This window comes from Rhea pennata, chromosome Z (assembly GCF_028389875.1).
Source record: "Rhea pennata isolate bPtePen1 chromosome Z, bPtePen1.pri, whole genome shotgun sequence".
Classification (NCBI taxonomy): domain Eukaryota; kingdom Metazoa; phylum Chordata; class Aves; order Rheiformes; family Rheidae; genus Rhea; species Rhea pennata.
In genome coordinates this window covers 22,010,800-22,028,007 of record NC_084702.1, presented here as the reverse complement: position 1 = coordinate 22,028,007, position 17,208 = coordinate 22,010,800, and the positions used below count along the sequence as shown (strand labels likewise).

Below are 17,208 nucleotides of genomic sequence, written 5' to 3'. Positions count from 1 at the left end.
TTTGGAAGTAACCAGAATTTCCCCCACAATTAAAGGAATGAAGCTTTAGGAAAAGCATTAAATATCATGAGAACTATAAGTGTTAGCAACATGGCTATGTTAGATTATTAAGACCCCATAGTCCTCCATTTTGCTGCTGTAAGGAAATCTGTTCCTCATGGGAGTGTTACATCATATATATAAAAATATATGTGGTGGCATAAATGTGGATTAAACACTTGATGCGAAAGGATTTTGCCATATATTAACACTACATAATCAGAGAATATTCTTGTAAGATTTCAATAGTCTCTGCTTGTCCTCAAAATAGCTCTTTCATCATTTAGAAATTCTAACAACTTTCTTAACAACCCAATTTGCAGATTTCACTGCTAGGAAAGTTGTGCTGCTTTTGAGGCAAAGTATCTCTGCTCAGGTTTAGATCATCTTTGTTTCCCAGATCCTTCTCTACATCTTAATTCACTTCCTCTTTGATGCTTCTTTTATAGAGGGCAGATTATTACACCTTTTAGTAAGAATCTTGTGGGGTTTGCATGTCACTTTATAACATTAAAGTATCATTGTGTAGTAATAAGTCTAAAATTAAACCTCTCTTAAAATATTAAACTTTCAAATCTCTTCTTGAAGCAAAATGGGAGAATCTTGGCAATAAACTTATCATATATGTACTCTTGCCTGCAACCCAGAATAACCAGTCTGGTCTCCCATTGACTCTGTAGTGAGTTACGGCCACTGCCTTTGAATGATGAATGATGTTGGATAGCATGACTCCAAGTATTTCCTGCAGCGAACTATGCACAGATACAAGTCCTAGCCTGAAGCTACAGATTTTACTTAACTTGCTTTCTATTGTGAGAGCAAATTTTCAGTTAATTTCCTTTGTCTTTGACTGTGATGCCATTCAAGCATCACATTGGTCAAGCTCTCCCAAAAGTTCTTCTGGTTCTTAAGAACAGTCCTATTGCTACAAGAGGGTAAACGGGTTAAGGCCTACCAGGAAAAAAGGGAATCAGACCAAAGTTTGCTCTAGAATAATGTATACCAAAGGGCAATAAAGCAGAGCTTATTCATTCTCCTTGGAAGCAAAGACTCTAAGCCTAAGCTTGTAACTGGAATTTTACTGTGGGAGGGCTCAGACAACATACAGCTTTTCTGTTCATATGTTATGGAAGATAAAAGAAAAAGTAAATGTTGGATACATTTCAGTTTTATTTTAAAATCTCCAGGAGAAATTATAGGCAAATCAGGCTGTTTTGTCATCTGGGCAAATTGCTGACACAGAGCAAAGTCTGGGCAACAGAACAGAGTGAAAAGAACAGAAAAACATTTGGGAGTTTCATTATTCCTCCACAGCTATGTAATTCAAAGAAAAAATGGACTTTCTGTTCTCTTTTTAAACAGAGGATGAGGAGGACAATTACAGCTTGACCCAAGACCTGTTTTAGCTCTATTTTCAGTATGGAAGAGGCAAGAATTGAGGAACACTGTGGCCTAACTTCCTGCCACAAAATCTACTGGTGCATACTCTTCTCTGACTTTTTCTTTCCGTAAGCGAATACAATCAGGTCTAATGGCTTGGCTTATGCTTGTCTCAGAGATGCAAGCCAACTCTCTTGTTTGGTTCAAGCCTGGCTCTGCCTTCCAAACTTCCTGGCTTGCAAGAGCTTTATTTTTACAAAGACAGAAAGGCCCAATAAAGTACACAACATACAGAGTGCATAATCCTGCTTTGTACAGGATTCAATATCATGTTTGTTTGGCAGGATTTTATTTTTAAATCAAAGAAATAAAAAATGTATGGTCAACATAACAAACTTTCAGGACATGGCAGGTGATAAGGATCAAATGTTAAATACTTCCAGTCTTTGATTCACTATCAAAATAAAACAATGGATTTAAATAATAGATCTTGTGTTTAAAAAAAATTTCATGTGAAACTTGAAGTCATTGGAAGAATACATTTAAAAACAGTCACAAAGGGAGACATGCATACTTATCTTAGCACATAGATATGAAAAAGGGTGAGAGTCTGCCTGCCACTTCTCTCCTACTCAAATCCTAAATCTGCCTCAAGGCCTTGTAGATCCCTTTCCCCTAGGGAATTCTTTAGGGAACTCTTCTTTCAGTTAGGAAACCACATGTACCTTCACCTAAACATATAACACTTGCATGACCTGTATAATGCTTTTTGTACCCTAATGGACAATGTTAAGAAATACTATTGCACAAATACTACCCTTCATCAGACACAGCTTATTGAGACTAAAAAACTGAAAACTGTGCAGACCTTGGCTCTTTTTTATTAATCTCTTGGCTATGTTTTCTTTGGCTTTTTAAAATTATTGTTTATTATTTGTATTATATGTCAGTGGGGACCAGAGCCTCTTCATGCTGGGCTTTGTGCAATCATATAATGAAATACAGATATAAGCTTGCAACTTGTAAATGAGTGTTCTAGTTGCTGAAATAGCAGATAAATCAAAATCACTGTTTTATTGCATATTTGTTCAAGTAGTAAATTGTTACTTCATTCTAAACACTTCTCACACCTTTATATAAGAGTGTTTCCCTTTTTGTCATAGGCTTTCTGTGCCTTATTTCTCCAGCATTGGCTCCTGGTTAGGAGAAAACACAGACTCCAACTTCACAAAATCCTTTCCCTTTTGAAAAATCAGATGACTTTCAGCACATGTGTGGAGGCTTGGTGGTAGAAGATCTCTTGTAGCTGTTAGCACTGATTGCTTCTTTGGCTTGAGTGAGGTTATATTTTACTCCACCTGAGGATCTGATCCTGGAAAAATAACCAGTCTAACCGTAGGTAGTATGCCTACCTGTGCAATAAAGAGGTAGACATACACAAGTGTGCCAGTATTTTGTGCCCATCAAAAGTCAAGGGCCAAGTCAGAGTAGTGTTGAGCCCAAAGTAGCATATCTGGATATGGGCTATTTAGTTCTGCTAGGAGAACTGGTCGAAGTTCCAGGTAGGAGGTCTGGCTTGCAGCCTGAGGCATTACTGGTATCTGACTGCAAAAGCAGTACAGTTGTGCTTCAGGTTACTCTAGCTTGGTTACATATTCAAATCATACTGTTTCAGGTTTTTTTTTGGAAATTATGTGTGGGTACCTACAGATAAGAGGAAGCACTGAGATCATATTTCTTAAAAAATCAGAAGAAAAGAATAAATCGAGAGACTCACGTTAGTTTAGTCTTGTTCAAGGTTCCTATTCATCATGGCTTTTTAAGGAAGAAAATTTCTAATGAATGAGAAAAAATTGTTCCTCCATCAACTCTGTGAGCCCTGAATGACTGTTTCATGAACTTCAAGCTTTGAAGGATAGTGGGATATTTCTAACATTGAGCCTGTGCTGGATACCTGCAATCTCAGTTCCTCCTATCATGTCAAGATTTCCTCCATTCTGATGAAAATATACATCATTTTAAAGATGATCAGAAATCCCTTTGATGTATGAAACCTATTTTAAAATAAACAGAGAAGTTTCATCTTCACCTCGTAGACATCACCTAATCCTGGCCATATTATATTATAGCTTCATTCACTTCCTCAAGTCCTAAAAAATTTTTTAACCTGACCTCCTATTGGACCCTTTCGTAATTCATAAAGTCTATGGAGTTCTGCCATGCTTGAACCCCATTCAAAACAATTTCTATTACTCAATGGAAAAGATAAGATGAATCCCAGATGTCCCTCGATGGTGATAGGTGGATCAGATTTCATGGGACAAAAGAGGGTCAAGCTTTTTAAAGTTTACTTAGTGGATGAAATGTTAAAGATTGTATCTAGGCTCCAAAAGGTGGAAACAGTTGAGAAACCTTAAAACAGTTTACAATATGTATGCTTGTATATTTGCAGAGGCCAAGAATGATTTACTATACCTGGAACTTTTCCTATGTCCAAAAAATGACTAACAATCTGACTATTCTGTGCAGCATCTGACAGAACAACTTATTGACCCAGTTTCATGAATTTCTGCTGCACAGATTTCTTTACTGAGAAAGAAATGCTGAGATCCCCCACCAGGCATTTGCCTAACGCTAAATAAGAATTTCAGATGCAAGTACAGAGACATAGGAGATTTAGGGATAAAATGGAAGCTCCACCTGGCTTTGAAGACTTGCTGAATGACATGCTTGAATTCAAGTTTCTTACATCCAGATTTTTCATTGATCTACTCTTGCTAACTTCTAAATAGGTTAGGCACATGACTAACTGTTTAGATCAAGTAGGGCAAATACTACAGCCTTCTGTGACAATCCCAAGACACTGCTTTATCCTACAGAGAATAGCATGGGGTGAATAATACAAACCAGATAAATAAGCAGCATCAGTATATACTTCTACTCTATATTAAATGAAAATGAATTGGAAATTGACATGATGGCTGTAACAGTGAAATATCAACCCAACCCTCCAAGAATGATTGCCATTAGAAATTATTGCAAAATCAGTTTTGACATATAATAGAAGAAATTATATGTTTCCATTTTTTGGCAAATAATTAAATATGAAACTTGTATTTCAGCTTTAAAAACTTTCAAATATTTCCATCAAAAACAAATACAAGAATAAAATGCTAAAGTGTACTTTCATACTAGCACTATGGATGCCACACAGATTAAAAATAGATATGCAAATTAAGAGCTTGTTACTATCAGAAATACTGCAATTAAATTGTACGAATTAACCAGAGTGAGCAGTCCTGTAATGCCACTGTGAAGTCATTCTGATTGTCTGGTCTACAACTATTTTTGATGCATTTACATAGGATCATAGCATTTTTTTCTATTTTTTTCATAGACAGATTCACAAGTCTTCTTGCTGACAAGGGAGCATATCCAGAAATCAAAGCTGCTATTATTAGCCACTTGTTTCCAAGAATGAAGAAATAATTCCTAGCCAAGACACAGTAATGTTGAGGTTTTAAAATACACCTGTTCAAAAATAAGATGGTAGTTATTAAAATCTAGGATTTTGAAGAACACACTGTAGTCACAATAAAAGATCTTAGTGTGGAAGACATTCCTCTTAAAGAGTAAGCTGAAAATGAACTTCATGGGGGGTTAGTAAGGAGATATATGTAGTACATATAGTTGCTCTTTTCCCTGGAATAAGACAAAGCTATTTCTCACTCTGCAGGTAATTCAAATATAGGAAACACAAATATGGGAAGCAGAAAGATGGGAAAATTATATGGCAAAGTCCAAACCAGGAGCTTTGACTGCAAAAGATTTTACAAGGATTTCTGATGTGGCACCCATCAAATGTTAGAAAAAATGAATACCACTCTTCACTTGGGGTTAATCTGACAAAATTCCACCTGGTAATGGTGCTTTCAAACACACAAATCAGTACAATACATCTGAGAACAAGAACTCTTCTATCTGGAAGTTTAGGTTTGACAGTTTCCAACAGGCTGGACTTTGGTGCATGGCAAGAAAAGAGCGTAATTTCATTTAAAGTGGGCTGTACGTTATTGGCTCTGGCATGTACAGAAAGCAGCATGAGATGATAAGAAACAGGGATGGAAGTAGCTTGTCTGAATGCAAGCCAAAGAATGGAGAATGTCATTATAATTTAGAACTGGTATTTCAGCCAGCTGAAGAAACTGAGGTATATATAAGAAGAACCATAAATGATATTTACAAGTTTTGGTGGTCTGATTAATGGGGTCTAGAATCTACAAATTAAATCTGAGACTTGCAGAACTGCTCTAAACTGTGTACAAAGAATTAAGAGCGTCGCACAACTTCTGGCATTGTTTGTTTTCATGTGGAATCATCAGTATCTCAAGAATAGCTTTATGTGTAGTGTTTGAAAGTAAAGACCTTTGAGAATGGAATGTCAGCTCTCCTGTTTCTCAGTTTTTCTGGCTTTACTCAGGAAGCAGTGCAGTGAAGGGAAAACATCAGGGGAAAATCAGCATGTTTTCAATCATGAAAAAGAGTTTGATAATTGAGGACAGTGAGGAAAGAAGGGAGAAAAACTTTATATGTTCCAACACATTTTGTTCAGATAGATTTCAATGTAAATGAGGGAAGAGAATGCAGATTCCTGTAGTAACTGCAGTCAGATTGAAATAGATACAAAGGGAAATAAGGTAGCATGATAGCCTTATACAAAACTTGAAGAGAATTTGACAACTGAGAGTACACTCAGAAGAAAGAACTGAGTGTGATAGTTAAAAAAGAAAAAAAAAGTTCACTCTAAAAATTCTGTTCATAGTTTGCAAACTTTGTCTTTATTTTGCATTGTGTTTAATATAGCAACCCAGCCAGGTACAAAAATATGTTTTTATTGCATTCAGAGTAATGAAAAATCCTCCCTCCCTCCATGGTTACATTCTAAAATCGTTGGAAGCATACTTGGAAACAGTACTAAGAAGAAAAAAGACTGATGCAATTCAATCCTAAATCATCTTCAGATTCCCTCATTCTTTCTTTCACTATTTACATGTGTGGCTTCATACCCCAAATCTTTCCATTTTATGATCATTATCAGGCAATGCAAGCAGCAAACATGCTGAATCAGATTTCCTCTTTGAGGAACTACACAGAAGCTTTTAGACCTAAGTATCAATCCTTCTTACAGTGTCTACTGTGCAAAAGGGTTCCATGTCCCTAGAAAAACACAGGCCACTTAAGAAATGGATGCATCTCTCTCTCTCCTTTCCTCTCTCCTTTTTTATTCCCTTTTTTTTTAATTTAATCTCAGGATAAATTAAAATCAGCTGTAGCAAAATCTTGCAAATGAATGCCTATGAAAATGTGTCCCTTGACAAACTCCAAGAAGTATTCTTCCCCTTCTCTAATCTCCCCTTCCAAATAGTTTACTTTTAGTTTATGTGACTTTTCATCCTTTTCTGCAAGAAGACCTTCATATCAACAAAGGCACACCAGTTCAGAGAAAAGATGATTTGTACAAAATAAAAGGACTATTTTTTTTATGAAAAAACAACAAGAGCACTCAAGTTATGCATAAGCTAGTCATAATGAAAGCTCGCATTTCAGGACATATTGATTTCCTCAGAAAACAAAAAGAATTTTCCATAATGTGTGATAGGTGAGCTTCATTTGGAGGGGTAGAATAGGGTGTTTACTCATACTTTCCAGTGACAGACTACAGTTTAGCATAGATGTAAATGTAGGTCTCTCTGGGTCTGGCTCCTGCTTTTCAAATGTCTTTTTGAATAGAATCTTAAACAGGATAGTCTGAGTAAACAAAAATACACACGTGATTGTGTGTCTTCCAGTGCAGAATTCTACAACAAGCCATGCAACTAATTGCTTCCATGACTGACTTGCGTGTGTGCATCTTTGGATTTCTGGAGGGAAACACAATGGATTTCATAAAAAAGAAGATTGTTTTATTAGAGACTTACAGTATTTCAGCAGTACAGCTACAGAGTTTAGCAACAGAGAGTATTTCAGAACACAGATGCCTATCAAGGACTCCCAAACTGTTTTAGGTTTCCACTAATTCTGCACAAAGTACCTCAGAGTTGTATCGAATACAGGGTTAGGGGTCACCACTGCCCATGGCAGGATCCTGACATGGATCATGGATCCTGCCGTGGTCAGCTTCTGCTGCTGATCACTGCAGCAGTACGACTGCAGTGGTTGATAGTGGGAATGCTGGTGTACAGTATCTCAGAATAGTAAAGATGGCAAATGGAAGACTGTAACATCAGAATCAAAGATTCAACATACTTAGAAAATGCTCTCCCCTGAAATCAGATGCCAGCAAAGTGGATATAGCCAAGAACTTTCCTAACAGCATAAAGCCATTTCTGAAACGCCTGATGGAAGTCTAATGCAGTCAAAAGCTTGAGGATATAGTTTGAAATATTTCTAGTTTGGCAAGTCTAGCAAAAGCAACTAAATGAAAACTCACTGTATCCTTTTGTTGATGCAGAGAACAGTGTAACACAATTCATCCTTTACAGTCCGTAATAAAAGGGGTTACAAATTATAAACATAATCTTGGGTCTTCATAAACTCAGTGACAAACAAGCCATTGATTTCAGCAGAGTAAAGCACCCTGAAAGTTTCAGTTTGGATTATTTGATGTTGTGTAATTAGGAGGGTTCTGCAGTTGGATGCCTCAGTGGCATGTCGCAAAGTCTGGAGCCAGTATTGTCAAATACAAGGTAAGTTAGGGAATTTCCTAGCAAAATTATGCAAGGTTTAATTTGCAGGAAAACTGTCTAGGCTCACAGGTCCAAAACAGAACCTAACTAAAATAATATTTTATTTATTTATTTATTTTATCTTGGAAAGTTCTGCTCAACAATTCCAAAAGAAGCGTTGCAACATAGGTAAAATCCTAGCCTCTCTGCAAGGTGATCCAGAAATAACAAACGCATGGAGAGTAGGATGCTAGTATATTTCACTTCTCTCAGTGTACCCAAGAGCAGGTCAGGAGAAGAAGGGGACTGTTAAAACATGCACGCAGTCTCAAACTAAAAATTCAGGAGTCTCATTTAAACCAAATTAGCTCCAAACAGTCTCTTTTTTTCTATGTCGTACTAAGTAGTGTTATAGCATGTGACTTGGCTGAAACAAATTGATCTTCCCATTCTCTTAAAGGTAGTGGTGGAGCCTAAATGCCTTACAGCTGCACACTGGACTGTGAAATCAGCCAGCAGGCCTATTTACTGACTGTCATTGCAAGTTATCGAAGCAGATGTCTAGATGGATGGAAAGTTTCAGTGACCCCAGAACCAACTTCTGAGGCAGAAGTGTGAGAAAGAAGGTCATAATTCTTACCGCATGGGTGACAAGAATTCAAACACAAGCAAGCAATGCTTTGCATTGTGAACTGTGGTCTACTAAAGAGAATACAAGGCAAACCTGAGGGAACATACTCATTTTTTTAACTTCAGCTTTTTAACTTTTGCAGACAAAGCACCTATTGAAAGGCTTCTGACTTTGTCCCTGTGAAGCGTAAGAAAGATTAACTCAGCAAACGTTTGACTTCCTTTTCCATCTTTACTGGTGGAACTGACGTTGTTCTGTGTAATTCGAGAGCTTTTACAGTTTTTGGCATACAACAGAATTTTCCATAGTAAAGTCTTGACTTCCGCTTTCACCAGTGGAAACATACTTTCACCTTGTTGAGAACAGACCTTGAAGCTTCTTACTTTATTGTATTAAAAATCATATTCTGTTATAGAAAAAAAGTAAAAGCCTTTGTCAAAATTATAATGCTAGAGCAGGCCATCAAAAACTGCTTTACTAAGACATTCTACTTATTTCCAGTACTGAGTGGGCACAAGTGAATAATAACATGTATCTCTCACTAACGTGTCTTCAGTCCTTAACAGCTTAATCTTCAACCCTGACAGACTGCCCATTATGAACGAGACAGTTACCAAAGCAATACTTGGAATTTGAGAGGTCTTTGACTGTGCCAGGGCAATCACACAGACCTGGTCTGAAGTTTTACTGACATTCTGTTTAGAAAGGCAATCCCATTCAAACAATCTGAGCACCATGCTATGCCGTAACCACTCCAGCTTTCAAGAAACAGGAAAAGATTTGCCAGCAGTCCTGTGAGACAAAAGTAGCTTAGATAGCTACGGTATTATTGTTATCACATTACTACTGAATTGTTTTACGTTATATGGACATCACTATCGTATGCGATGCTTTGTAATATATCATAGCTATATTGTCCTTACCACATTGCTGCATGTCCTGTATCGGATGTTTCGCCCTTCACAGGTCCTGTGTCCAAAAATTAAAAACAAAACCAAAAAGCATTAATAGCTGAATACAAAAATCAAACACACAAAATGTATCAATGTATTTCCTCCCAGGATCTCTTAAGCACTTAATCCCCCCACTAGCCAGCTTTCCCAAAGTAAAAGACTCCCTGTCTACATATTAAAATTGAGGTATGAATTCCACTACAGCCAATATTCTATCTTTGCTTAAAAATGGCTTTCTTGAAGGCAGCATCACTTTGTAAATGAGGTACAGGTCAACTTAGCAGGAAGTCAATGTCTTAATCACATTAATGATGCCCTGTGTCTCCCAGCTAACTACAATGATTTCACAGCCGTACAGCTTTGTATGTACCTAGGGACATGTCTTAGCATTGACAAAGAGTTGGAGCTGCTGGGCTTTGCTGGGGAATAATCTGTGCAGTGGGAGGAAGGAAGCCTTTTCACAGAGGGGTGGAACAACAGGATAGCTACCTAGCGTCCACACTGCTTCTTCCCCCTTTAATATGGGGAAGGAGACCATAAAATTTCCTACCAATTCACCAGCCTCACTCTACTCCCAAATCCCTCCTGCAGAACAGTGTCCAGAAAAGCCATTGGGCAGCTGCACCCTGCAGATGTCAAGGTTTACATGTTCCTTTGCATGTGCTTGCCAAGACTTTTCTCCTCCTTCCACTCAGCAGACCCATGCCAGTTCTGGTGCTAACAGGGCTTCCATAAGAAAGGTCAAGATTCAGATATGTCTTTAGCACACAGTGGTGTATATTTTGAGTATTTGACCTTAGCTAGAGTTTCATATGTTTTATGAGTTCAGAGAAAATATCCAGTGGAGGTCAGAATGCAGGACTTGGCTTTTAAAAATTATCCTTCAATGGAATAGAATTCCTTACATTTATAATTTATAAATTTTACATAATTTAATATGTTATATAATTTATAATGTCACAACTGTTTTTCAGGATTTAACAAAGCATACATTCCTGGAGGACTAAATGGCTGTCAAGGCTAAAGTTTTAAATCCAGAATATTTTTGAAGTATGCAAGAGAAAGGATAACATCTGCATGCATTTTTGTGAGTTCTTTTTTTTTCCTCTTTTTTAAAGATTGAAGAACATTTTTCATTCTGAATTAACTCTGGAATAAGATAAATAGATTTCGTTTAAGTTACTGAAACTATCCTTCCTTCCACCCATCTTCACATACTTGAAAAAAGATGACTTAAATATGATTTTTTTCCAAGTGTCATTTACATCTCTATGAGTACAAAATATGGGTAAAAGTTATTTTGCAAAATATCATAGTGGTGTAAATGACTGCAAGAGGAGATAAACAAGAAAATAAAATCTATCATTTTTTTCAGAAGAGCACAAAAAATATAAGCATAAAATCTCTGTTCTATAGCATTTAGCACATAAATAATGGTATCAAAAACATAATGATATATCACTAGTGCAATGCTTTTGTAGTGTTATATTATTCATTCAAGTAAATTTTGATCATTGAAAGCATGGGCAGAAGTAAAAAATGTGCACAGGGTATCCAGCACTAGGAAAAACAGTTTTAGCAGCACAATAGCAAAGATTATATCCACAGTAGGCTATGAACTAGTACGGCAATACTGGCATTAAAAATAAAACCAAACCAAACCATTCCACTTCCCTCACAAGCATTCCTGAATAATGTACACAAATTGGTAAAGATATTCTGATGCATATCAAACCTATAGCTATTGACACTGTACTGCATTCAGTAGAGGTACTCTTGATTTACACCAATAGATAGGAGAGAAAAAGTATATTCAGATGCATGTAGGCAGTCCTAGCACATCATGAATCAACCACACTGAATAACTTATTTAACAAGCCTGACACATACCCCACGTGTCTCTCACAAATGATATACAATCCATCAAAAATGTCTTTGCTTCACACAGACCTGCTGTTACTGTCATTTCAATTACTGTAATTTATTAATCTCATAACTAGTGAGCAGACATGGAAATGTAAACTTCCTTTCTATCAGCTGCCCCACCCTATTTTCAGTTTCTTTGTATTGTCTGATTTAAAGTAAAATACCACTTTTTGCTTGTTCTTTGCACTAGGTACTTTCATTAGACATACGTCACAGTACTACTCAGATTTTTCTCCCAATTTCCCTTCTCTGGTTAATGGCACGGGTTATTCAGAACAAATTTTGGAGGTAAATAGTGCTGTGATGCTTCATGAATATTAAGAACCAGTCTTGCAAAAAACCCACTGTCTACCCCCGAGATCAAGCTTTTTGATTTTTTTAAAGCTTATTAATTTGCCAGTTATCACCCATCAATCAAAAGCAGTTAAACTGCTTTCAGATCAAGCTGATATATTTTCAAAGGTTTGCTAAGTAATTTGTTTCAGATCAACACTATTTGCAGACAACATTCCAGATTCTCTGGAACTCAGGTATGTACCTCTGTATTAAAAACTATGGCATTTGTAGAAAATAGATCGTTAGACTTTGAAAAAAAATGTTACATGTTTAAATGAAAGTTTTTCAAGGGGAATAAATCTTGATTTTTGAATGTAAGCTCAATTTCTGAACATGTCTATGCTTAAAATAGGGAAGCTGAAACCATCTGGCGATCTCCATACTGCTGGAGAGAAATACACAACACCTTGTATGACATTAGAATAGACTAGATTTTCTCCTCTGTGCAGGGCGATGCTTTGCAGTATGTCACAGTACGTAGCATGTAATTCTGCAAGGAAGGATCACAGCAGAGTCGGGAGATCATGTTATGACACATAACCATCACATACTCCGATCTCTGTAGGATACAAGTAAGAATCCTTTAGGCCAAATAATCCGCATGACCACCAGGAAAAGGCAGAAATCATCCAGAGGGGCAACAAATGGAAGCAGTAAGATATATCTCTACAGTCTTTTGTATTATCAGGCATACATGGAGTGGATTTTGCAGAAGAAAGAGGTAGCTGGGGAGTTGGCTTGAAATGCAATTATTATCATGTGACCAGGAAAGAAAAACAAGATATTTGGCATCAAGTTTCATCCTTCAAACTTAGTCATTTGCGTTCAGTAAAGTGTTTGAGAGGTTAACAACTTTAAATATATTAAAATATTCACTTTGTTTAATGTAAACAACTCCACACCCTGTTATATTTTTCTTCATGCTTCAGTTTCTAGAGAGTCTCAGTTCAAATCCCACCCCCACAAAGATCTGCATGAGAAGCCTTGTAATAATCCATGCCAGAGTGAATAACAGCCTCACGCCAAAGCTGCCTTTAACTGTAATTGTCAAATGTGATGAAAGAGATTTGCAGAGTGGGACCTCACCAGTGGTCATCAAAGTCTGAAATGCTTTTCTTGAAAAACAAGGCTCCACATAAGCACGCAACTAGGAGCCAGAGGTCGGTTATTTTAATGGATCTGAATTTTGATAAAATGGTCCAGTATAGGGATTTGAAAATTGTCATTTTGGACAATTCTCACACCCATTTATTTTCATACTCCTTAAGAACTTTTCTTGCAGGACGGGTTTTGATTCCTACACTGTACCCATGAGAAAAACACACTGAGCCTTTTTCCTCCCATGGTATATGAGCGAGACTAAGTCAGCTTTCCCCTTCCTCCAGCACATGTGGCAATGCTTCACACATGTTAACAGTCTTGCAGCTCTCCTTCCTCATCCGACTGCTCCTAACTGCCTTCCAAATGCTGAAGAGCCTTATCACCTTCTCTCATCCTGAGATTTCTCTACTTCTCCTTTTCTGGCAAAGACAGAATCTGATTTATTCAGTCACTTATACCCCTTTCTCATGAAGGAAACTTAGCTACAGGGCAAGCCTTGGGCACCAAAACATTATGAAAAATGAAGATGCACCAGAACTGTCTGAACACCTGAATTTACTTTTTCAAATGCTAGTACAGCATGCCCAACTTCACATTCATTCAATTGACAGCAAGATGAAAAGCTATGTAAAAATGTTATCCTTTCCTTACTTTGCTACTTGGCCGCCACAATGTGCTGTGCAGACTGCTGCATTTTGATATGCAGATGAGCCTGCATGTACAATCTTTGGTTCTTTAGTTTTAGAAGACTGCTGTACAGCCTTACAGGAGGTAAACCAGCTAGGAAAATCAAAATATGAATCCTATCTCTCTGACTGCCAAAGTTCCACATGTGGGATGCAGCATACAATATTGACCTAAAATGAGAGTGAGATTACACAGTAATAATATCAGAGACTTAAAGTGATTAGAGATTATAATGTTTGCATTAATAATATTTTCCACAATCTTGGCATGAATCAGTATTCCTTAATTATAATAATTCAAATTAAAAAAGCATTGACTCGTGTGCATGTGACAGACGTGAACATGGGACTAGCATAAATAAACACCATACCCTGCTTTACTCTATGAGACCCTGCTGTGAACCTAGAATAAATTCATGGGAACCAACAGAACTGCTGAAGATTGATTCAAGGCAAGCACTATGGAATTTGACCATACATAGTATAAAAGAGATTGTGTTAAAAAAACAGTAAGAAAAATCAGCTTTATTTAACACATAGCTTGAACCAAAATATGAGCTGCAGATTGGGCATTTCAGAATTTGAATAACGTGTGTTTGAATGACACGCATCTGTGTCACCAAGGCAAAGTTGTCTTAACGCTGATGTTAGCACATCAAACAACTATTTGTGTTTGGCTACTTGATGCTTCTTGAAGTTGTGCTGAATGTTTCCTGTAGAACTCAACCTCTGTTAACATTTTGTTTACGCTGTTTGTTTGTTTATACTGTATGCTACTGTGCTAGAATAACCAAAGTAACCTTAAGCTAGCTAGCCTGGCTAATGATATACCAACTTGATTACTATTAGCAGTGTAGCCAGAATCACACAGGGCTCAGAGGAAGACAATCCATGTATTGCCCTATAAGATAAGCCTTTCTATGCTAAAGGTAAGACTAGGCTCAATCACAATTTCTTTTTAAACTTTAGAAGTTTGGTGAGGGGAATGGTTAAACTTTGAGAATTCCATTGTGAATGCTACAGCAATAGCAATAAGCTACAACTCTAACAGTTTACTCACTCAGCACTCTTATTCTGGGTAGTTTCTATGTACTCTTGGAGTTTAAGTTTGGCATCAAATTTATTCAAAAGTAAGGCAGACCTTGGAATTGTGCTCTACAAATTGCTGAGTGGAATGGATTGCATGGCAGTTTTTACATTTAAATTCTTTGCATTATTGCTGGATTGCTAGCTGGATTGTCCCTAAGTAATAGCTCTTAATAAATAATATTCTGTAAATCCTCAGTAAAACATGACTAGCCAATCCAATTAAGATAGCAAATATAAAACTGGATAAAAATAAAGGAAGAAAGGGGAAAAAAACAGGTCAGAGTGATTTAAGGGGACTTTATTTTCATACAGCTAATCTCTCTGGTTGGTTTGTCACTGCAGTATTTTTGCTCTTCTTAAGAACTTTCAGAAAGTGTCTTTAGCTTTTAGACTTACACATACAAGGCATATTGTATATATACAGAAAGCCATTACAGTTTCTTATATACAGAAAGCCATTACATTATTTTCCATCTCATGGAAAATATTTTTAAGTTGCTCACTAGTCAAGAAAGGCAGAAAATAAAAAAGGAAGAATAAAAAGAAATGTTTTTCAGCAAAATAATGACAATCTCTCCACAGTTCCAGTGAGGGAAAAAAAATACAATACTGAATCTCATATGACCTGCTGTAGCACAAAGATAGCACTGAAAATACATTGCAGGCCCAAAAGCACTAGCACCTCCAATTTGAACAAACCTGAGCTCAGATCTGGATCCAAGTTTTGCATCTGGTCTTTAAAAAACGAATGTTCTGAGCAGAAACTCAAGCTCCCCATGCTCTGAGGAAGTTTGAACCTGAGTCATGTGTTAGCCCAAAGGTGCTAAAATGTTCACGCTCTCTCAAGCACAATCTATTGCTTGGGGCTTTACAGAAAGACAGCTTACCTTTTTATAGGTAGTGAGACTTACAAAAACTCCTCAAGCAAAACCTGACTGATTTAATTCTTTTTCACTCATAGCTCAAAATAGATTTATTGAAAGATATGAATATACAGAACTTTCAAGAGAACCTGGACTTGTAAACAACGTATCACCTAAGTGAAGGCTTCTCAGACTTTTTTTTTAAATGTAGGTTGCATCTCAATAGAGAGATAGGTTTGTGGAGATCACAGCTATCACTCACAACTGTAGGAAAAACTCTGACTACCTTTCTTTCTAGCACAGTCCAGTTTCTCATCCAGAATACCAGCTGTGCCAACTCTAGTAACGGATCACATGGAAAAGCAGCTTATGTATACTTTAACAACTTTTATTGTGGTGCAGCAGCTTAAAATTAAGAAAGCAAGCACAGTGGGACTAACTGGCTTTTCCAAGACTACAGTGCTGCTCTGAATTGTATGAAGTTTGCAGCTTTGTATAGTGTTGACTTAGTTCAAGAGTGGAGCTCATTTCTTCTGAAATTGGAATTGTAAACTCTCTGGAAAATTGGAGATGCTTCTCCATCAGATGAAAGCAGGAAAGGTTCTAATATGAACAGATTTGACTAACTTCACAATGAATAAAAAACAAATACATTATTTTTTTAAGTGCTAGGTGGCAAGGCTTTATCTAGCAACATCTATAAAATAAATATATTCAAAGTTTCTTCCAAGTGTTTAAAATTGCTCACTATAGCACAGAAAAGACATGATAAAGTGGAGTAAAAACAGCTACAGAGTTACCAACTGAAGCAGAAAAAGGAGAGCTGTTAAGATACCTTGAGGGTCATTTGCATGAAATAATACACTACACTAGCATACAGAGATAGTCACTGATAGCATCTTGGTTCGATGAGGATTATGAGAATCATCTTCTTAAATCATTTAGTAGCACAAGTGACCTAAGAATTCTATGACATTGAATGGAAGTAAAATCAATAACTTGGTATGCTTCATTAGATATATCCACCCATTTGTGGATATATCTAGTAATTACTGCATCATATGTGTAAAATGTTTCTGCTGTGTGTTCTACAGACTTAGAAAAACTGGTACCAGAAGGCACATTCTAAAAATACATAAATTAAATAATTCCTATAGGCATAGAAAAATTCTATAAATTGGCATAATTTTGCCTAATTTAGTGATGCCAGGATTAAAATGGACTGCACTGATATCACTGGATAATGAAAGTTAATGTATATTAACACAACTAGCTGATAAAGAAGCAACCCAAAAACTAGAACAGTTATATCATTCACAATGTTTAAAGGATCATACCTGCATACTTACACTGCATTTATCAGTGTTAAACGGACATGAAATACTGTGGATGCTTTCTAACCCAAGCCCCTGAGACAGCAGAGTCTATGGCTGTACTGTGAAATTAGGGACCATAGCCACTCAGTGGAATAATTCTAAA

General features: G+C 36.8%; 1 protein-coding gene across 1 annotated transcript in view; it reads right to left on the bottom strand.

The window, feature by feature from the left end:
* The window catches only part of ADAMTSL1 (ADAMTS like 1), a 473,068-nt gene that overhangs the window by 164,219 nt on the left and 291,641 nt on the right, over positions 1–17,208 (bottom strand). Inside the window, exon 4 of the mRNA XM_062599771.1 lies at positions 9,699–9,744. Within this exon, the coding sequence (XP_062455755.1) occupies positions 9,699–9,744 (46 nt within the window). The remainder of the gene's footprint in view (positions 1–9,698; positions 9,745–17,208) is intronic.